Genomic DNA, 22,525 nt, shown 5'->3' with positions numbered 1-22,525 from the left:
GCCCTTGGCCCCTTCTCTCTGCTTGGTGGGGAGCTCTTCCCTTTTCTCTGCCTGGCTCCTGAGCTGCACTGACCTGCCCCACCTTGGCATCTGCGGGCTTCTCAGGCCTAGGTACGGGGCTCCGGAGACCGGGGGGTGCAGGGTGCTTGAGCTGTCTGCCCTGAGAGCTGAGAGCTGCAGCCACGCTAACCTTTGTTCCCTCTCCTGACACAGACCAAGTTGAAGCCTAAGCGGGTGAAAGCGCTCTATAACTGTGTGGCTGACAACCCCGACGAGTTAACCTTCTCCGAGGGGGATGTGATCATCGTGGATGGGGAGGAGGACCAGGAGTGGTGGGTGAGTCAGGGGTGGGCCCGAGAGGTTCCTGGGGGCTGAGCTGCATCCCTGCCCACCTGGCTGGAGAGACTGGCTCGCAGGTGAGATCTTCTCAGCCTGAGCAGTCCAGACACAGTTCCTGGTGCCCCTGCCCCTTAGCACCCTCAGGAATCGCTTCCTCCATGGACACCCACTTCTGAGCAGGCCTGACTATTCCCCATGGTGGCTGCTTCCCCTGTCAGGGTGCAGTTTCCAGAGCACCCATGAGGGCCTGAAGTGAGACTCCTTTATTTTGAGGCCTTGAGTTTCTAGGTCATCACCCCCCATTGCTGGATTAGTGGGATCGGGTGTCTGGAAGGAGCTGACCTAGAGCGCAGAGCCCCAGGCGTGAGTCTGGTCCTGAAATGAGCTGTGGCCGCCCAGGCATCCAGCAGGGTATGGGAACAAGATGAGTGCCGGCCACCTAAGAATTCAGACTTGGCCACTCACGGGCCGGTGGCTTGGGGCTGGTTGCTTTTATCTTTAAGCGTTAGTGGGATCATCTGTGAAAGGGGGGTCACACACACAGTCTGGCGCACATGATCCGGTGAGCACCCACTAAGCGGCAGCTGTATACAGTGAGGGCAGTGGACGAACCGGTTTGAATGGGGCACAGGCAGACAGCCCCAGGCTGAGCCCACCACACAGCAGACGCAAGTGGCGTGGCTCCGCATCTGAGCTCAGAGCAGACAGTTCAGCTGGGAACTCACAGGATTTAAGGGAACTGCTTTGTCAAGTGCAAGGAGTCTGGACACTGTCTTTAGTCGCTGTCCCTCGCAGAGCTCCCACTAGTGTTGAAACTGCACGTCTTCAGCCTCCAGGGGCGCTGTGAGCTCTCGGGGTCAGGCAGCACTGCCTTCATTTGGCAGGGCTGGGTTCACCGCTCTTTCCTGTGGCCTCATTTGCCCTTAATGGATTAAAAGTGTCTGTGGGCTGGGTGCGGTGGCTCACCCCCGTAATCCCAGCACTTTGGGAGGCCGAGGCAGGCGGAACACTTGAGGTCAGGAGTTCGAGACCAGCCTGACCAACATGGTTGTCTACTAAAAATACAAAAAATTAGCTGGGCGTGGTGGCAGCCACCTATAATCCCAGCTACTCGGGAGGCTGAGGCAGGAGACTCATTTGAACCCTCAACGGGGAGGTTGCAGTGAGCCGAGATCACGCCACTGCACTACAGCCTGGGTGACAGAGCCAGACTCCATCTCTAAATAAATAAATAAAGGGAGGATCCAGAGTTCCTACCATCAGCCTCACTATAGCACAGGCACAGAGAGGGCCACAGCACCTGGGCTCTGGTGGGGAGAGTGCTCAGCTTGGCTGCATAGAGCACGTGAGGACCCGAACTTGCCCCCTCCCATCCACACACCCACTAGACCCACCTGCACACAGAACCAGCCCTGCCAGCCAGCTCCCACAGTTGCCTACAACTCACCATCCGGACAGGGCACCAGCCTGACCACAGGCTTAGCCATGTGGAAAATACCTGCTCATTTCCAAAACTGGAAAATAGAGGCATAAAGCAGAAAACAGAAGTTGCCCATGGCCACAGCAACCCCCCACCACTCCGCAAAAAGCCCACCGATCATATTTTGGCTGTTTTTAGCCTTTTATTTGCCTACATCATTTACACTCTTGAGATCACACTTGGATATAATTTACCCAAGAGCGAACGTAAGTGGATAGAGTGAGTGAAGCCTTACACAAGCGCTTGACTCAGTGAAATGGGGCCAACTTATACCTTTGCCACTTTCGGTGACTTTGCAGCTCACAAACTTGTGACACTCGGCTTCATTCATTCATTCATTCATTCATTCATTCAAAAAAGGCCAGCGGGGAGTAGCCGTCAGAGAGCTGACCTGTGTGCCTCCCAGGAACAGGTGGGGGTGGCCATCCCCGCCAGTGAACATCTGAGGCACGGCTGGGAAGAGCTCCTTACACAGGAGAGGCCTGCACTATCTGAAATGTGGTGAGGAAAAAAGGACAAAAATCGTTTGGATGTTTTGCCCAAGTAATTTCTTGTCGGAAGAGAGTCTTCTGAACCAATCGTGCTTTTTTTTCCACCAAATGCTCTATGTAATGCCCTTCAAAGTTTCCGCCAACATTTGGAATTTTAATAGCAACCTACACTTTTTTCCGTTTCAGATTGGCCACATTGATGGAGATCCTGGTCGCAAAGGCGCATTCCCAGTGTCATTTGTGCACTTTATCGCTGACTGAATTGCTACTGAACAAAAGCATTAACAGTTACGTTCCTGTTTTGTTGTTGGTACCAAAACTCTTGCCAGATAACCAGTTTCATGAACTGTTTGTACGGTAGCCCATGTTCTCTAATGCCACTGCTCTGTTTTAAAAACTGAGGCAATTTTTACATATCAGTAATTGTTTTTATAATTTGTGGTTTTCACGAAACATTGCTATGCATTTATTAGGAAAAACTGAATTTCCCAACAGGTGAACTGAAAAGTTATTTTAACTATTATACATAGTCAAGATCCTGCCTCTACGGAATTCGCTAAACCTAAAAATGTTTGCATCGAGTGTACTGGAAATAAACTCTTCCGGCAGTCCCTGGCCCAGTTCTGGAGTGGTGACCTTTAGCACGATTATTATTTTAGATGGCCAGTCAACTGCTGCTTCAGAAGTCCATAGCCCAGCTCTGGACTTTCTCGATAAAATGCCATCAGTTCACCTTCAAAGACACGTGTTACTTTGAAATCCACCCAGTGTTTAAAAAACAACTTGGAAATTTACACATTAGCATTGTACTTTCTAGCCCTAATTTGTGAGGTTGCAGCGATCACTATATTCTGCATGTGTGTATAACCTGTTGTGAACAATCATACTTAACAAAATTACTGATGGTTTTTGACAACGTAGGGTAACTACAGTTCATTCCGTTCCAGGTTATATAAAACTGCATTTCCTGAATTTGGTTAAAAACTAAGGATGATGGATTGCAAAACAGTTCTTTTAAATTAGTTTATATGCTTTAGATGTTTCAGAATTTGCCTTCTTGAACTTGCTGAATCACACAGAAAGCAACTGTACACAGTAGAATTCTGTGGCGCAGACCATGCTGTATTCACCCATCACTTGCTGTTTCCTGCTGAGTGTACCACTGCCTTCCCTTCTAGCCCATGAGAACGTTGACTCAGTTTAGTGTCTTGTATTTATATAATACTCCAACAGGAATGGTAGTCACACTGTCTTGAAATCGAATCTGTCCATCTGTTTATAATCAAGAACATATCAGAAATATATAGGTCCCAGATAATAAAATACTCCCAAACATCCCAGTTTTTACTATTTAAGGCCATCATATCATTCTTAAGCTACTTGGGGTGGTAGTAGGGGGGATTAGGTTGTATATTATAAAACCAAAACTCATTAGTTTAATGAACTTGACTGTCATACCTCTATTTAGTAATTGTGAGGGTAAGATTCATAGTAGGAATATTGGACATTTTGGCTGAGAATAAAGAGGCCTGTGATGCCCACTTGGACTTTTAACACAAGTAAAGGAATAAATTGAGTGTAGGCTTGGAAAGTGGGGCAGCAGTGCTGTTGCTGCATTTGTTGTGATGGTACATTTGATTGAAGCAGCTTGTCTTTATTATGCAAGACTCTACGTGTAGAGGTTTTTTTTTTGTTGTTTTTTGTTTTGGCATTGTACTTTTTTTGTTGTTACAAAGGAAGACAGAACAAACTGGAATGTTTTATGATGTATAGCAATCGCTTTTTGCCTTTCAAAGTTCTGGGTAAAAATGTGTTAGATCTGTAGTTTTTTGTTTTTTTTTAAAGCACTACATCTGTTTTCACTAATTGTTAATTTCTGTTGTTTGAACCCTTCATTTAATTTTCTCATAGATTTAAGTAAACAGATGTATTTTGCACAGTGCACTTATGTCTATTTTAACAATCCTCCTCCATCTGTATTTTATAGTCAGCCTTTGACCACCTGGTGCCAGCTATATAAGGAATAAAGTTGATAGACATCAACATTAGAACTCCAGTCCCAAACTAATCTATCAGGTTCACTGGTACATAAATATCTAGGAAATATTTTTCCAGTCTACAATTTGGTGCTATTGTGCAGTAACTAATAGTACTCTTAACAGAGGAGAAATTATATTAACGTCCCTGCTAATATCCTTTCTTAGTTATTTGCTCTTTGCAAATTAAAAAAGCAACTGAGAGAAAGAAAAACATTGTAGATATCTATTTATATTTAAAGTTTATGTTTCACATACTGCAGCTGCAGGATTCTGGCATTTTGCATGCCATTCTCCATCAGATCTGGGATGATGGCTCAGAATATGTACACAGACTAAGAGTTACTGTGTGATCTGTTAAGGGGTGGATAACATAATATGCAGCTTAGGATGCTATTTTGAGATGTATGATATTCAGTTCATTCACCTGATTACTTTGGTTGCAGCACAACTGTATATATTGTATAACCAAAATTGATTATTTTCATTGTCCTTAATGCAGTGATTTATAACTAGAGCATGTTTAATAAGTTTACTCTTCTTGTTAACTAGTCATTTGACTGGAAAAAAATAAAATACTTTTAAATGGGCATGGTTTTATTTTTAATGTTTTTAATCTTTAAAGTTTTATATATTGACAGTCCTTTAAAAAAAAGTACACTATCATACTGTACATGAGATCCTTTATATACTACTCTTAGCATGAGCGGTAATCCTTTAAGGTTCTCTTAACTCTAAGAATTGTGGTTTGCCAGCATGTTACCTTGACCAGACACTTGTGAAAATCTACTTTGTGTGTCTTAAGTTGGCAATGTCACTGTTCCAAACCAGCATGAATCCTGGTCTCCTGTCCACACCTCTGCCGGAGAGAGGTCCATGCCAGTGATCCCACGTCACTGGGAAGCCACTACTGAACACATGTCATCAGTCTTCCTCAGGCAGGCCTCCAGTGTTTGTCACTGAATGGACCTCTGGGACACCTAGGTTAAGCTTATTTGAACTTTGAAAAAGACAAATGAAGTTTTTTTTATCCCAGAAAGTAGATGACTTCATTGAGAGTTAACTCACTGTAATAGGACACATTTTAATAAACAAATGATCAGCATTTTACACAATCCATTTTCTTCAGAAAACCTAGAGCAAGGGATCATTTCATTATTTGCATAACACGTCAGCACTGCAGATTGAAAACAGCTGAACTTTCAGATGAAGTTGACTTCTTGATTGCAGGATTCAAGGTTTCTCAGATGTTAATACAGAGTCAAAAGCAGTGGATAAAACCTTGCAAATGGCTTGTGCTTGTTCCTACATTACGTGAAAAGATAGAGTAAGAGCAACATTCGCTGATCTCTTCATGAACTTAATTTGGCTAGCAGAGGCACACACCTAACCCTCTTAAGACCTCTCCTAAGCAAGCCGAGAACACATGCCTGCCCAGGTCAGTGGAACCCACACTATGAGCTTCCCTGCACGTGGGCCCTTTGCCCTCCTTCAGAGAGGAGCAAACAGCGACTGCAGCCTGAGAAGGCTGATCACGCAGTCTAGGAGGGCAACAGCTTTCGGAAATGGAGGGAGCCTTTGGCCCCTGGAGGATACACTTTTCCTCAGCTGCTTTGTTTACCTTTTAAATCCAGGCACGAGTGAGTGCTGCCACTGGCCCTAACAGAAATGGTTCACAAACCTGCACTGTCTTGCCAGCTGGCTGACCTCCAGCCTAATATTCATTCCCTATCCCCAGGCCAGATATTCCACATACAATGGATTGTATTTCTTCAACCTTCAAAAACAACAGTAGTCCCTGGGTTTTGCGGCGACGAGTAAGCAGCTAACCAAAGTAACAAAGTCTCACCAGGCTGTTGCACTGATAAACCCACAGGCTGTATTCTTCATTGCTTGCATCTGTGGTCTTCAGAGCCAGTAAGCTTTTTCCCGCCCCGAGACCATCATCGTAACACACCATCCGGATTATTAAGTAGAGAGCATGCCTGTGCAAAACATCCTGCAGAAGTCAGGAAAGATTCGGAGAGATCAGGACTCTCACATGTTTGTCAGTCCTAATGACACACCCTCCCAGGCAGAGTGAGGCTTGAAACAGCATATCCATAGGTTTCTCACCCCAAGGGATGTTCCTGTATGCTCAGTCTCGGGCAATTTGCCTTCAGGATCACGCCTTTTTCAATCCCAGCAAGACAGGAGAGGAGTGATCTAAACTGACTATCCCAGTGTCTGTGCCCACCTTCCAAGCTGACAGCTGCTCTTAATGGATGAGGGGCCCTTAGTTGAAAATGCATCCGGAGGCATCTGTGTGAGTTTGGGGGTCGGGGACAGGTTGCGTGGACCCTTCCAACACAGGAGAGAAAAGGAGGCCCCTATTCACCCTAAGAAATTGGTCACGTTTAAGAACAACTGCCAGGAAGATTTACAAACCAATCACTGCAAACAGGAGTGGCCCTAATTAGAAGGGGGCTCTTAATGGCCTGAATTCCCTGTTATCTAAAACATAATTTTCTTAATAAATTATATTACTTACATATTGATCTGATGTTGATACTTTTATGCCATACTTGGAAACTCCCATAATAAATTCTTCCTCTGGAGGAACAAAAGGTAACTTTCCGTCTTGCTTTAAAGTAAAAATAAATTATATGATAAAGATTAAAATTACATTATAGTCTTATTTCTGACTAGTCGAGTATCTGGCCATCACAAGCCCAAACCCTTTAAAGAACGTGGGGTACAGAGCCAGGCAAGAGTTTCTCTCCACAGAGGCAGAAGAAACATTTCCCCCCATTTAAAAAAAGTTTATTTTTGTTTCTGAGACAGAGTCTCACTCTGTCGCCCAGGCTGTAGTGCAGTGGCATGATCTCAGCTCGGTGCAACCTCTGCCTCCTGGGTTCAAGTGAGCACATCTGGCTAATTTTTGTATTTTTAGTACAGATGGATTGTATTTCATCATGTTGGCCAGGCTGGTCGTGAACTCCTGACCTCAAGTGATCCACCCACCACAGCCTCCCAAAATGCTGGGATTACAGGCATGAGCCACCATGTGGGCCATTTATTTATTTTTAAATAGAGATGCTATTGCCTTAGGCTGGTCTTGAACTCTTCTTGGCCTCAGGTAACTCTCCCAAGTTGGCCTCCCAAAGTGCTGGCATTACAGGCATGAACCACTGTGCCCAGCCCCATTTTTACAGCCCACAACTCTGAGCAAAATTCACATCCATCCCTTTCATGCATATTGTCTGTCTTGGTGTTAATCCTAATTACAAACTGAGCTGCCTCTCACAGATCCTGCTGAGGTTAAAATATCTACATTAGAAAAATTAAGGTCTTCACTTGCATAGCATAGACCAGTGTTAGCACGTGGGAAGCAGAGCCCACATGCCCTGCCCAGATGGGAAGGCGTGTCTGGTGATCCCAGGCCTCAGGGCTTCCGGCTGGCAAGTGCTGCTGATGAGCAGTTACTCCATTCACAAAAACATGAATCGGAGTTTTGAGCTACTCAGAAACGGCAGATAATCCCTGATGGCTTCCCTATTGGTTGATCCAGTCTCAGCTCCCAGACCAGAATACCACCTACTTCGTCTTCCCTAACATAAGACACTGTTGGCAACCTATGGATGTTCCATACTGTAAATGGTTTTGAGGAACCACTTGCTCACATTAAAGCAGTCATAGTAAATAAGTTCCATCCACAATTACAGTACCCTCTTCCCAACTGCTTCCCACAGTAGGTTTAAAGCAACTCCAAGAATCATGGTATGGGATAACGGTCATGCTACTGTCAATACTGGAATTTTAGCAAGCAAAAATTCTATGGTGATATGAGAAATTGAGCAGTCCTTATAGGAATGAAAATAATGCTGATGTATTTTTAAGAGGAAAATAATTGATCTTTCAGTACAACACTCAGACTGGTTGTTGCTTTTATGGTAAGACCACACTGAACGTTGAGGCTTCTTCTTGGAAACTACAACTTTAAGCGAAACCATGCATATAACAAAACCATTTTTTTTTTCTCTTCAACATCATAAAACATTGTAACAAAATGACCTTGCAAAATGAGATGCCGGAGGAACTAATCTAGATGGTTTTCCAAGAACCAATCAACGAGGTTACCCGAGGACTTAATGTAGTTTGTTGGAATGACTTTACATTTCCAACTAAATGCTGGATAGTAATTACACTCGTCCAAACTACCATGAGTTCTTTTTTTCTTGAGACGGAGTTTCGCTCTTGTCACCCAGGCCGGAGTGCAGTGGCGCGATCTCGGCTCACTGCAACCTCCGCCTCCCAGGTTCAAGCGATTCTCCTGCCTCAGTCTCCCAAGTAGCTAGGATTACAGGCACGCGCCACCACGCCCAGCTAATTTTTTTTGTATTTTTAGTAGAGATGGAGTTTCACCGTGTTAGGCAGGATGATCTCAATCTCCTGACCTCATGATCCGCCCACCTCAGCCTCCCAAAGTGCTGGAATTACAGACCTGGGCCACCATGCCCAGCCCGAGTTCTCTCTTAAATGGCAATTTAGATTCACTGATGTTGTCCTTCAGACAGAAGTATTTTCCTTTACTTTCATAAAGATATGAAACTTCATTTCAGATTTTTTGAGACAGTCTCACTGTTCTGTCACCCAGGCTAGAGTACAGTGATAGAATAATGGCTCACTGCAACCTTGACCTCCTGGGCTCAAGGAATCCCCCTGCCTTGGCCTTCTGAGCATCTGAGACTACCAGTGCATAACACCCCACTCAGCTGAATTTTTTAGATGTTTTGTAGAGACAGGGGTCTTGCCCAGGTGGGTGTTTTGTTTTGTTTGAGACACTCTCACTGTGTCACCCAGGGCTAGAATGCAGTGGCACAATCTTGGCTCACTGCAGCCTCTGCCTCCTGAGTTCAAGCCAGCAGTTCAACCTCAGCCTCCCGAGTAGCTGGGATTATAAGCGTGCACCACAACACCCAGCTAATTTTTGTATTTTTAGTAGAGATGAGGTTTTTGCCATATTGGCCAGGCTGGTCCTGAACTATTGGCCTCAAGTGATCTGTCTGCCTTGGCCTCCCAAAGTGCTGGGATTATAGGCATGAGCCACTGTACTCAGCAATTAAAAAATTTTTTTTTGTAGAAACGAGGTCTCACTGTGTTGCCCAGGCTGGTTTTGAACTCCTGGGTTCAGGTGATCTCTCCACTCTGCCTCCCAAAATGCTGGGATTACAGGCATGAGCCACCACACCCTGCCGCGTTGTATTTCATCTTCTCATTCTCCATGATTTAAGAGATTACACATTCTTCAGATTAACACTCTCTGAAGTTAAGGAATCTTTTTACTGCAGTAATAGCCCTCTTTTAATGCGCACATAAAAATGTAATTTTGTTTTCTAGAAACTCCAGAAACAATTTACTTTCTTTTTTTCTCTCATTACCAAATTCACTAAGTCTTTTGGCTCATGTACTTCCACCACTGGCAAGGGTACAGATTTTATAAAATTTCATGCTTATATAGTTTATACCTTATACTTTTGATTTAATTTTCCTTCATGATGATTATTTTTTATCGTCTTATCTTTTTGAAACCCACTCATCTCAATTCTTGTTGGAAACCTTGCATGAATAAACAGGTATGTTAGGTCGACATCATTATGAATTAGATGATTCAGAGACAGAACTGGTCTGATGGTGGTACGGTGAGGTTGTGCCAGATTATTTTAAAAGAAGAACCTAAGGAATATAACCAGTCACCACAATCAGCTCCTCATTTAAATAGGATTGATCAGCCCCATAAAGAAAGTATTAATAGGCCAAGCACAGTGGCTCAGGCCTGTAATCCCAGCACTTTCGGAGGCGGAGGCAGGTGGATCACGTGAGGTCAGGGGTTCACAACCAGCTTGGGCAACACAGTGAAACCCCGTCTATACTAAAATACAAAAAATTAGCCGGGTGTGGCAGCACGCGCCTGTAGCCCCAGCTACTCAGGAAGCTGAGGCAGGAGAACTGCTGGAACCCAGGAGGTGGAGGTTGCAGTGGGGCGAGATCACGCCACTGCACTCCAGCCTGGGTGACAGAGCAAGACTGTCTCAAAAAAAAAAAAAGTATTGGCCGGGCGCGGTGGCTCATGCCTGTAATCCCAGCACTTTGGGAGGCCGAGGCGGGTGAATCACGAGGTCAGGAGTTTGAGATGAGCCTGACCAACATGGTGAAACCCTATCTCTGCTAAAAATACAAAAAGCAGCCAGGCGTGGTGGCCAGCACCTATAATTCCAGATACTCAGGTGGCTGAGGTGGGAGAATCTCTCGAACCTGGGAGGTGGAAGTTGCAATGAGCTGAGATCGCACCACTGCACTCCAGCCTGGGCAACAGAGCGAGACTCCATCTCAAAAAAAAAAAAAAGAAAAAAAAAGTAAAAAGTACTGTGGGCCGGCCGCAGTGGCTCATGCCTATAATCCCAGTGCTTTGGGAAGCCGAGGTGAGCAGATCACCTGAGGTCGGGAGTTCAAGACCAGCCTGACCAACATGGAGAAACCCTGTCTCTACTAAAAATACAAAATTAGCTGAGCATGGTGACGGGCCATGTTGTAATCCCAACTACTCGGGAGGCTGAGGCAGGAGAATTGCTTGAACCTGGGAGGCAGAGATTGTAGTGAGCCAAGATCACGCCATTGCACTCCAGCCTGGGCAACAAAAGCGAAACTCCGTCTTAAAAAAAAAAAGTATCGTGTTGGAAGGAAGGAACAGCGCCCGTGTTCATATGCAGCTCAGCGCTCATGCACATGTGCAGTGGTAATGCGGCGGCTTCCAGTCCAGAGCAAGTGGAGCGGCACCCAGCGGACCCGAGCAGTGAGCCTTTTGCCCCAAAGCCATGCGCTGGCTCCCCAGACTCTCATAACCAGAGAGTTACAGATTTTTTTTTTTTTTTTTTACCTGGGCAACGTCTATATAATTTATCAGGTCTAATGGCCCTTCAAGGCCTTTTCCCTCAGAGAGTTTCAGTTTCTCAATGGCACCAACATATTTTATTCGAAATTCTGCGCAGGTATCTGAATTATTGTTGCTTTGTCCTAAAGATGAAAGAAAAGTGGTAAGACTTCAGAAGAAATATCTGCATTACAGGGTATCCTCAGTCCCTTCCCAAATAAAAACCAGACAGTCATTAGAACACAAGCACTAATTACAAATTTTATAATGCAAAATATTTGTATGTAATGGGGAAGAACTTAAAATTTCACTAACCCTTTCCTCTATGACTCATGGTACACTAAATATAATATACAAAGGTCTCAATAATAGGAATAAATATTAACCTTCCTTCAAAACAAACAGTAAAGGTTACTACCTAATGATTACCTTCATGATGCATGATATTTATTTTTGGTTCTTTGTCCCTCTTCACCATTTTTTTTCCCCTGTAGAGAAAGGGTCTCACTACATTGCCCAGGCTGGTCTTAAACTCCTGGGCTCAAGCGATCCTCCCACCTTGACCTCCCAAAGTGCTGGAATGACAGGCATGATCCACCGAGCCTGGCCTACCATGTTAGCTTTCTTTCCTCATTCAGGAAGCCTACTCTTCCTCTACCATTCCATCAGAAAAGACCACACTTACACAGTCCTTCTTTTTAATGTCAATGGGATAATGCCAGGCAGGAAGTCTCTTAACCTAACAGCAACTGTTGAAGAGTTGAGTGTGTGCCACAAAATCCAGCCAATACAAAAACTACTACAAACGACTTATAATCTCAACCATATTAAGGAAATACTATATGATTATTTTTAGGTTATGTAATAAAAAGATGCCCACAACTTTAATAATTTTAAAGGCATCTGGCAGTAAAGACAATGGACTTAATGCTCCAACATTCTCTGTTACAGATTCACTAGGACAATTCCTGACAGAGGAAGAGGAATTTGGACAAGAAAATGAACATATTTCCAGTTAGCCACCAGCTACTTAGGGAGCTTGGGTTAGAAGTCACCTCTTGATTTCTTTTCTTTTCTTTTTTTTTTTGAGATGGAGTCTCGCTCTGCCGCCCAGGCTGGAGTGCGGTGGCGTGATTCGCAGCTCACTGCAACCTCCACCTCTGGGTTCCAGCAATTCTCCTGCCTCAGCCTCCCGAGTAGCTGGGATTACAAGCATGCGCCACCACGCCCAGCTAATTTTTTGTATTTTTAGTAGAGACGGGGTTTCACCATGTTGGCCAGGCTAGTCTCAAACGCCTGACCTCAGGTGATCCACCTGCCTTGGCCTCCCAAAGTGCTGGGATTATAGGCGTGAGCCACCACGCCCAGCCTGTTTCTAAGGATCTTGGGCAGCTGCATACATATCTACAAGGGTCTGGGCCAGATCCTCCCCTTAGTTACTTGTGTTGGTGGTGGTCATGAGCTGGTGAATCTCTGGGTTCCTTGGGGTAAATGAATGGCTCCTTAGCCCTTTAATCACCAAGATATTTGCCCTATTCCCCATAGACAACGTAAGTCCAATGGAACTCACCTTCTGCCACCCCATTTCTTTTAATTTTTGTGGGTACATAGTAGGTGTATGTATTTATTGCCACCTCATTTCTTAAAAAACTATTTTGAAACTTCCAGTTTGCCCATGTGCCTGTGCCAATCTCCAAAGGCTATGTGGTTCCCCAATCATACCCACACCCTCAGCCCATGTCCCACCAAATCTGGGTCCACTTCTAAACTCTTGTCAAAAGTGGCAAAGGAGAGGAAGAAAGCCACAAATACTGAAGAACTCGTGCTACCCCAGTAACACCACAAGAACATCAATGAAAAGCACAGACAATCAATGACCCAACCCTTTTCTGTACCTGAGCTTTTGGTGGAATCTGTGTCGAGGCTGGCCACCGTGCTGGACCGTGACAGACCCCCAAGGCTAGAATCTACAGACTGAGAAACAGAAAAACAAGTAAAAAACCTCCACAGAAGCAGCCCTGTCTTCTCTGAAGTCCTCTAACCCATTCAAAGAATTTATTAGAGTTGAGCTGACATACACGAAATCATGCCAATTATTCAGGCATATCGACTGTGACAGATTTTTCTTAAGACAAATTCTGTAACAAACTTCAAAAAAAAAAAAAAAATCACATAATCCCAACTGTTCGTTCGTCCCACGACATAATATTGGATAAACGTGATGGCAATATTCTTAGTCTAAATCGAAGCCATTACCACCACCTCCTTTCAAGATGCCTTCTAAGAAGATTCTTGTGACCATCTTGCCTTGCTTTCACATTAGTTCTGCTGAACCCAAAACAAACCCTGTGCAGAAAGCCAGGCAAGGACCATGATCCCTGCTTAATCAATGAGGAAGGAGACTGAGACGTTTAGTGACTAATCCAAGGTAACATTTAGTAAATGGCTCCAATCTCAAACCTAGGTCTCTTAATTCTAGGTTTTGGTCCAGTGCTTCTGCAATTATTCCAACTCGTGTCTGGCCTGCAGCAGGAATTCACGGGCTAACTGGCAGAGAAGAGTAGACTATCATGTGAACTGCCAGAAAAAAACAACAAAACTGTTGAACAAAATAGAATCATATGTAAAGGGAGTTTGTTCCTCAGAGCTATACTCCCAATTTCTTTATATTCAAATAATATTCTGTGGCCAGGCGTGGTGGCTGACACCTGTAATCCCAGCACTTTGGGAGGCTGAGGCGTATGGATCACTTGAGGTCAGGAGTTCGAGACCAGCCTGGGCCACATGGTAAAACCCCGTCTCTAACCAAAAATACAAAATTTAGTTGGGTATGGTGGCGGGCGCTTATAATCTTAGCTACTCAGAGACTGAGGCAGGAGAATCGCTTGAACCCGGGAGTCGGAGGTTTCAGTGAGCTGAGATCGCGCCACTGCACTCCAGCCTGGGCAACAAGAGCGAAACTCCGTCTCAAAACAAACAAACAACAACAACAAAACACAATCCAAAAATTAGCCAGGCGTGGTGGCACATGCCTATAGTCCCAGCTACTTAGCAGGCTGAGGCAGGAAAATTGTTTGAACTCAGAGGCAGAGGTTGCAGTGAGCCGAGATCATGCCACTGCACTCCAGCCTGGGCGACAGAGTGAGGCTCTGTCTCCAAAAATAAAAATAAAACAAGACATTGGGCCACACAGATGAGATTCCCCTGTGGAGTCCTCACGCTTAAGGCTGAGGAAGTGGCAGTAGGGAGGTTCTGTGTTGACCAGTTCCAGGAGTTCAAAAACTTGCAAGAACATGGTTCGTTTCTCCATTCTAAGGCTGCACAGGACTCCTACAATGTCAGGTTTCTGTGCTTCTGGTTACAACGCCACCCACCAGCTCCGCCACGCCGAGATATGCCAGCTTACCCTGCCCTGACTGGAAACTGAGTGGCAGTCATATGTCTTTGTCTCATTCATGTGTGGCTGTTATTTAACAGCGTGGCACATGTGGGGCATGGGAGGCCCGGCAGGCACCCAGGACGAAAAGTCTAGGGAGGCATCTCCTGAGGGGGCCTTGTGCGACGGTGCGAGACGCCTCCTTCCATGCGGTGCCTCACCCTGGTCCTGGGACCGAGTGAACACACAGCTTTAAAATCAGAGCACCCACAAGGGTGGAAAACCATGAAGAGGCTGTTCAGACCGGACTCGGCCTCCAGCTTCCTGCCTGTGCCTAGAATGTCTAACTCCCTTCCTCATTTACGCCTATTTGACCCGTATTCCTCATTTACGCCTATTTCACCCGTATTCCTCATTTATGCCTATTTGACCCGTATTCCTCATTTATGCCTATTTGACCCATATATTTTAAGGTCTCATTCACTAACTGCGTTTTTCGGGAAGACTTCTGTGATGGTTAATTTTATAGATCAACTTCTCTGGGCTAAGTACCCAGATACTTGGTCAAATACAAGACATTGCCATGAAGGTGTTTCTTTAAATGAGATGAACGTCTACCCCAGCAGACACAGTGCAGCAGAGGACCCTCCACAGTGTGGGTGGGCCTCATCCAAGCAGGTGAAGGCGTTAAAGGAAAAAGACTCAGGCTCCCGAGGAGGGGAGTCTGCCTCCAGCTGCCTCCAGGCTCAGGCTGCCACTTCCACTCCCGGGGTCTCCAGCCCGCCCGCCCTGCAGATTGCGGACTTGCAGCCCCCACAGTCACATCAGCCAATTCTTCAAAATAAACCTTGAAAATACAACAAAATCTCTCTCTAGGATAGAAACACATCCTACTGGTTCTCCGGAGAACTCCAACTAATACAACTTCCTCCACAACGTCAGGCCGATAATCTCCCCAGTCTCGGAATCCCTGAAGCAGTATTTGTCATTACCTCACACACCTTCGCGCTCTCTGAATTATTCATTGTCTCTGGGTATCAATCACGTCTCAAATGGTATCTGGCATCCAGGCAGAAACACCTGGAGTGAATCACATTTTCTGCCTCCCACAGCACCTGGGATCTCAAGGCTTTAAGCTTGGATGACTCTTTTCCGCATACTCCACAAGCCATCGTCATCCATCCACAGGTCCCATGAGTGCCCACCTGGAACTCTCTGCAGAACCTGAGGTCTTAGCACTTTCTTCACACCCCGTCCAAGCCCCCATCATCTCTCAGGTTCTTACCACATCCTCCCCAGCAGTCTCTCTGCTTCTGCCCTTGCCCTGCTCATAGTGGCCAAAGTGACCCCCAACAAAACTGATGTAAGATTCTGTCACTCCCTGGCCCCAGGCGCCGCCTGCTTTACTTCTCAGAGTAAAATCCCAGGTCTTCACAACACCTGCACCTGTCCTGCCCAGGCCAGGCTGGTCTCCCTGCTGCCCCCCCCACACACAGGCTCGCTCCTCCCATGGGCCTTTGCTCTCTCCTCTCCCTGAACCACGATCCTTCCAGATCTTATCATGCCCCCACTTCTCCTCTAGGCCCCTGCTCAAATGCCACCAAGAAAACTAGGCCTTTTCTCGGGAGGAGGAGCAGCAAAAAAAATAAATTAAATAAGACCTTTTCTTTTCTTTTTTTGAGACAGAATCTTGCTCTGTCGCCCAGGCTGGAGTCCAGTGGTGTGATCTTGGCTCACTGCAACCTTCGCCTCCTGGTTCAAGCAATTCTTCTGTCTTGGCCTCCCGAGTAGCTGGGACTACAGGTATGCGCCACCACGCCCGGCTAATTTTTGTATTTTTAGTAGAGATGGGGTTTCACCATTTCGGCAAGGTTGGTCTCAAACTCCTGACCTCAGGTGATCTGCCCAAAGGCATGGGCCACTGTGCCCGGCCTGAAAATAAGACCTTTTCTACCAGACTGTTGAACACTGCCCCTCTCCCAATCTCCCACCCCGTCCATTCCTGTAGTTTCTTCCTCCCGTGTTAGTTTCCACCATCTGAAACTCTCTATTTTACTTATTTATTCATTATTCTCTCCCCATCTGAAACGGAAGCTCTGAGGCCAGGGATTTTTTTCTCTCCCTAATTGCTCTATTTCATGCCCCTTAAACAGAGTTTGGCATACAGCCGTGCTCAATAAATACTCGGTGAATGAATGAGTATTCACGTGCCATCGTCCAGGAGGTAGAAATAAAAATGCCATTCTTCTAAACACCAACAAAATTGGTGTCAAAAACCTAGAACAAATATAATGCCGCTATCTTTGTACTCTTATATTGAAAAAATCTGTCAGTCAAAAAGAAATTACTTTATTCTTTGAGACAAAAGTTGCCAGTTGAATAGCTCCTCAAAGGTTAGTTCTGCATGAACTAAACCCATGCTTACCTTCCAACAGCATTCAAACTCTCTAGTATACAGGTATCTGCCAACCTCACTCTTAAGTCAAAATAATTATGCACACCACAAGCCCTAGAATTCAAGAGGTCCAGCCCCTGAATGCCTGCAATTTCTATCATTTAAAATTTTTTTTAATTAGTGCTTATTTCAATGAGACCATTCACAGGTCATGTCCCATCTAGTTTAATGGATTTAAGAATTTCAGAAAACCTACCAAAACAGATAAAATGAAGCTAAGCATAGAATGCATCTCTAGCGCAAAAAGTAAATGTAAAAACACACCTAAAGATTATCAGGAGGTCTGCCCATGGTCGGTATCCTCCATACAGTATCAGCTAGAAGAAACAAAACTCTCCCTGCTTTATGATTCTGCTCCAAATTCCATTTCCCTACCTTGCTCTTAGTACTGATTTCGCTACTTTGGGAACTGCTACTACTGTGTCGTTTTTTGCCTTTGCGAAACATTTTTCACCACCATTTCTTGATCCAGAGAAGATCCCCTGAAAAAACAAATATTGGTGACAGTTACATCGGGAAAAGCACCTTTTTTTTTTTTTTTTTTAAGAGACAGAGTCTTGCTCTTACTCAGGCTGGAGTGCAGTGGCACAAACATGGCTCTCTGTGGTCTCAACCTCCTGGGATCAAGTGATCCTCCCACCCCAGCCTCCCCGAGTCGCTGGGACTACAGGCATGTGCCACTATACTCAGCTAATTTCATTTTTTATAGAGACAGGATCTTGCCATGTTGGCCAGGCTGGTCTCAAACTCCTGCTCTCAGGTGATCCTCCCACCTTGGCCTCCCAAAGTGCTGGGATTACAGGTGTGAGCCACCATGCCCAGACAGGAAAAGCAACTTCGATATTGGTTACAGCTACATCAGGAAATGCAATATTCAATCACTTTATGCATAATAGAAATAAAAATCATCAATTCCTTCCAGTTCCATGGGTGTGTTCCTTTTCTATAAAACATAAAACTTTTCCCTTGGATACTATTCCTTTTCATTCTTTCCTATTAAATTACAAAAAATTAACCCAATAAGCAAAAAAAGGCAGAAACTTTGTCCTAGAGGTGTGAAAAGCACTTTTCTCAAGTATCAGACATGTCGCCTAGTTCTCAAAATTTCAAAGCCCTTACTTCTCTTCAATGGATTCAAGATTTTAGCAAAATATGCTGTGACACATTGGATTTTCAGCCGAGATACTGAGATTCAGTAAGCCTCTCAGCTTCACATTCTATACTTGGTAGGGTTAAGATATACACACCTCTCAGAAATGTGCATTTTTCTGGAAGTTTTGAAACGCCTTTAAGTAACAGCTGACACAAAGACCCTCCTAGGCGCCAGCGCCTCACCCCCCTCTCTACTAAGGGCAGCTAAGGAGATGACCTTGCTTCCCAGAGTCTGTGTTACACATTTCTTTTTTTGAAATTAATAAATAATGCCTTGGAAACGTAAGATTCATCCTTGCCAATTGCATAGGAGAGCACAGATTATACTTGGCACATTAACTAACCTATATGAAGCTGCACAGCTCACAGAACTCCCAGGACAGTTACACTGTCACAGCCTCATGGTAACCTTGTGATGTATTCATTTGCTCTACTGATGCTTTTTCAGGGCAAACCATGTGCCACACACTCTGCAGGGCTCTAACCCTCCAGGGGCTCACAGGATGGGCTGGAATCTGCCTTTTACAGATGAGGGAACTGTGACATCTTTCAAGAGGATTTATGAGTAAGATAACCTGACCAACTTTTACCAAAAACTGTATTCTCCAGAGGGAACAAGAAAATCTGCTTGCTATAGAATTGAACACTATTTGACCGTCTTCAGAGTCCCACATACAGCGGTCTGCACAGAGAGTTTCCTTTCATTCTGACCTGGGCGATGCTTTTCAGAGAAACAATGCACCTGATGAAGGAAAAAGAACGAGTGACTCAGGCAGCAGTCAACGAAAGTCCCTGCTGCAACCCAGAGGTCCTCTGTATTTGGAGACCCCACTCTAAGCCCACTTACTAGGGGATGATATTAGGCCACTTGCCCAAGTCTGACCCCTGAGTCCAAGCTTTTTAATCAGCCTCATCATCAGATTTATTTCTATGTTTTTGCTGTGGGGTACCAGGAAAATCTGATTTAGTCCTTCATTTCTGGATAGTCAGTGAGCACCTACCAAATGCCAGGGACGCATCAGTGAACCAAACGAGGCCCCTGACCTCGAGAAGCCTGTTCTCAGCGGGAGTAGACAGACCAACAAGAAAAACACACATCAAACTTGTTATTAGGAAACAACTGCTATGAGGAAAACTAAGGAAAGTTAAGGAGACACAGACGGAAGGAAGGAAGGGGTGGGTATTCCAGAAAAAGATGCTCTGGATCTTATTCTGAATGAAGTGAGGGCAGCCATAAATAGCCTGGAGGCAATGCTGTGCAGGTGGAGACGGGGCCCAAGGGGACAGTCAAGGCTGTCCGGGAGCAGGAGGACAGCAATGGGCCCAGACAAAGTGCCACAGAAGGCCAGGCAGGCCATGATAACAGTGGACTTTAGTTTAAGAGGAAGACTCTAAAGGTTTTTTAGTTTATTTTTTGCTTATCTGCTGTGATCTTCCGGAATGGAGACTTTTAAAAAGCAGCTTAGCGCCACAATTAGGTGTCTTCTGTTTTTTAAACAATGACCCTGGCTGCCAGGTAGGGAACTAACTCCATAGGATAAGAGTAAAAAGAGAGAGATACGTTGGAAGACGACTGTGGGTGATTGCTGCAAAGGAGAACCTTACCAGCACAGGACACTAGTCAGTGAGAGACGGCAGGAGAGCCTTATTCCAAGGCCTGCACAAAACGAGGTTAATGTAGCAGCATAAAGTGCCATGTTAATGGCGCTGATAGGTTAAAATGTTGATGTATAACATATTTAAGCATCAGATACTTAAGTAAATATAAATACATATTTACATATAGGTAACAATTTTAAATATGATTTAAATTTTAAATCAAAACTTATTTTAAAAACAAAATGTGATTCTACTGTTAGTGCAATCCTGAAGTGTCTCTCAAATCCCTTGCTATGAAAATCATGACACTGGCCGGGCGCGGTGGCTCAAGCCTGTAATCCCAGCACTTTGGGAGGCCGAGACGGGCGGATCACGAGGTCAGGAGATCGAGACCATCCTGGCTAACACTGTGAAACCCCATCTCTACTAAAAATACGAAAACTAGCCAGGCGAAGTGGCGGGCGCCTGTAGTCCCAGCTACTCGGGAGGCTGAGGCAGGAGAATGGCGTAAACCCGGAAGGCGAAGCTTGCAGTGAGCTGAGATCCGGCCACTGCACTCCAGTCCCGGCCACAGAGCGAGACTCCGCCTCAAAAAAAAAAAAAAAAAAAAAAGAAAATCATGACACCACAATGCCTCAGCAACTCCTTAAGGCTTTCTTTTCAGCATCAACCCGGGGGCTTAGGAAAAAGCAGCATTTATTAAAGTCTTTGATACCTGCTGCAATTTTGATGCACGTTCTCAAGCAAATCATTCTTGCCTCAAAATTACTCATGCATCAAAATGATGCCAATGATCCTGATTGGCGACTGGGTGCTCCATAGGCTCGTCAAATGCAAAGATGTCTCAAGCTGAAACCATCATCCTCCCCTCCAGATCTGCTCCTCTCCTCTCCTCTCCCCGTTAGGAAATTCTATTATTGCTGGGGGAAGCCAGGAAATCATGAATTCCTTGCTGTCCTTCAGGCCCCATATCCAATCTGGCACCAAGACCCACTGTATACCCCACCTGAAGAGCTCTCTGAGCCAGCTCTCCACCAGGCCCCATGTCATCCTAGACCATGGGCACAGACACTATTTTTTTAGAATCTGATCAATGGGATGGATACTCACCCTACAAAAATACACATCCATACAAAATTTGGCATGAATTTAAGGAATTCACAAACCCAAGGATATTTCGTGGATAAGAGACCTTGTCCTACTGGATTCCCTAACACTTTAAATCCACCCCACACTGCAGCCAAAACGATTAAAATGATTTCTTTCAAACATAAATCTAATGCCACTAGCCTGCTGAAAATCGTTCACTGGTGCTCCAAAGTCAGAGACCAAAGTCAACCTTCTTCAGCAGGACACGCCAGGTCCTCCAGGACACAGCTCCTAATCACCTTTCCACTTCCATCCTCCACACCCGGGCACAGTTATCGGGTCTCAGCAAGGCAAAGCTGCTCGCGGTTCTCAGGGCGATGCTCCAGGTGCCCCTGCTTTGCAGCGCCCGGGACACCCTTCACCTTTCAGGCACCTGGCTACCTCTTACCTTTCAAGGCCCCTTTCAGGCTGTAGGCCTTCCTGGGATCTCAAGGCTGGGCTCAGGGACCCACAGCTTGAGTGCACCCCTGATCACAGCGCCACGATCTGTTGTGGTCTCTGATCTCACTCTCCCAGCTGCACGCTGGTCAAAGGCGGAGCTCGGGGACTCCTCTCTGCACAGCCAGGGCCCCTGGCAGGGGACGCGCTTACTGAAGTCGAGAACTTTCTGGGGTGTCTGTGACACCCCAACAGCAATTCCCAAGTACCAAACGCCTACCACGTGCCATGCACGGTGCTAGGTGCACAGATCCCTCTCACCCTCACTGACCAGCAAGGCTGAAGGATAACAGCCCCTTTCAAACGAGGATGCCAAAGCGCCCGAAGAGTCAGTGACCTGCCCAGGGTCACCAGGGTAAGGACGGATGGAGCCAAGCTCAGGGCTTAGGGAGAGCCGGCTCCAGAGTTCCTCCCAGACGCCAGCCTGCTTGGCACCTGTCTGTCACCGTGATGGAGCACCTTCCACGCGCTGGGTGCGGAGGATGTGACACCGAAGGGAACAGACAACCCCGACCCTGAGAGGCGGGAGGCGGCCGAAACGAAGCAGAAGAAGAGGCAGGAAAACGGCCCGCGCTGCCCGCCTTGCCTCCCCTCCGGGCTGGCAGCGGCTCCGGAAGCTGCAGTCCACGACGCCCACGCCCGACCCGCGGTTCCAGGCTCCTCCACCCGCGCCCCGGGAGCGCGGACCCGCAGAGAACCAAGCCCGAGCCCAGGCATCCCTCCTCCGCCCTCCCTGCGGCCCCACCCATCCTTCCCAGCCGTCCGCGCCCCTCTCAGGGCCGTGTTCCCGTCAGGCCTCCGCGAGCTCGGCCCTGAGTGGGACGAGGGCTGGGCGCTCACCTCGCAGCCGCGGGCCCATCCCCGGGTTGCGGATTTCGGGGTCCGCGTGGGAGCGCCGCGGCCTTCGGCACCCAGGCAGATACTCCCTTTCCAGCTCCAGCGCCGGCTTTTCCAGCGCTCCTGCCCACGTCCGCCGGGCCCCGCCTCCGAGACTAAGCGCAGGCGCAGTCCTGACATCCCGCCCCCGGTTCCAGGACCCCGAATGGTAGGAAGCTTCGCAAGCGGCGTCCCCCAACCGGAAGTCGAGGGGAGGAGTCTAG

General features: G+C 46.3%; 2 protein-coding genes across 14 annotated transcripts in view; one reads left to right on the top strand and one right to left on the bottom strand.

Moving 5' to 3' along the window:
* Window positions 1-4,936, top strand: part of ASAP2 (ArfGAP with SH3 domain, ankyrin repeat and PH domain 2) — a 203,406-nt gene extending 198,470 nt beyond the window's left edge. For all 4 annotated transcript variants that reach the window (XM_033176591.1, XM_033176589.1, XM_033176590.1 and 1 more), the window contains 2 exons: window positions 214-336; window positions 2,497-4,936. In XM_033176591.1, coding sequence (XP_033032482.1) covers window positions 214-336; window positions 2,497-2,571 — 198 coding nt within the window. In that variant the 3' untranslated portion in view covers window positions 2,572-4,936. The remainder of the gene's footprint in view (window positions 1-213; window positions 337-2,496) is intronic.
* ITGB1BP1 (integrin subunit beta 1 binding protein 1) lies at window positions 4,137-22,492 on the bottom strand. 10 transcript variants are annotated; one of them, XM_033176602.1, is made up of 9 exons: window positions 22,266-22,403; window positions 21,376-21,558; window positions 18,830-18,981; window positions 17,463-17,569; window positions 13,152-13,230; window positions 11,263-11,399; window positions 6,877-6,969; window positions 6,196-6,345; window positions 4,137-5,651 (listed from the first exon to the last, which is right to left on the bottom strand). In XM_033176602.1, the coding sequence occupies exons 4-9, from the start codon at window positions 17,532-17,534 to the stop codon at window positions 5,580-5,582; spliced, it is 603 nt and encodes a 200-aa protein (XP_033032493.1). In that variant the 5' UTR covers window positions 17,535-17,569; window positions 18,830-18,981; window positions 21,376-21,558; window positions 22,266-22,403; the 3' UTR covers window positions 4,137-5,579. The 10 variants fall into 10 exon arrangements, with proteins under 10 accessions (XP_033032493.1, XP_033032496.1, XP_033032498.1 ...); XM_033176605.1 differs by having other exon boundaries at window positions 18,916-18,981; XM_033176607.1 differs by having other exon boundaries at window positions 18,951-18,981.
* Window positions 22,493-22,525: the final 33 nt, after the last annotated feature.

The sequence above is a fragment of the Trachypithecus francoisi genome, unplaced genomic scaffold (assembly GCF_009764315.1).
Source record: "Trachypithecus francoisi isolate TF-2019V2 unplaced genomic scaffold, Tfra_2.0 Lachesis_group17, whole genome shotgun sequence".
In the NCBI taxonomy this organism is placed as follows: domain Eukaryota; kingdom Metazoa; phylum Chordata; class Mammalia; order Primates; family Cercopithecidae; genus Trachypithecus; species Trachypithecus francoisi.
This window is presented reverse-complemented; position numbering and strand designations above follow the sequence as displayed.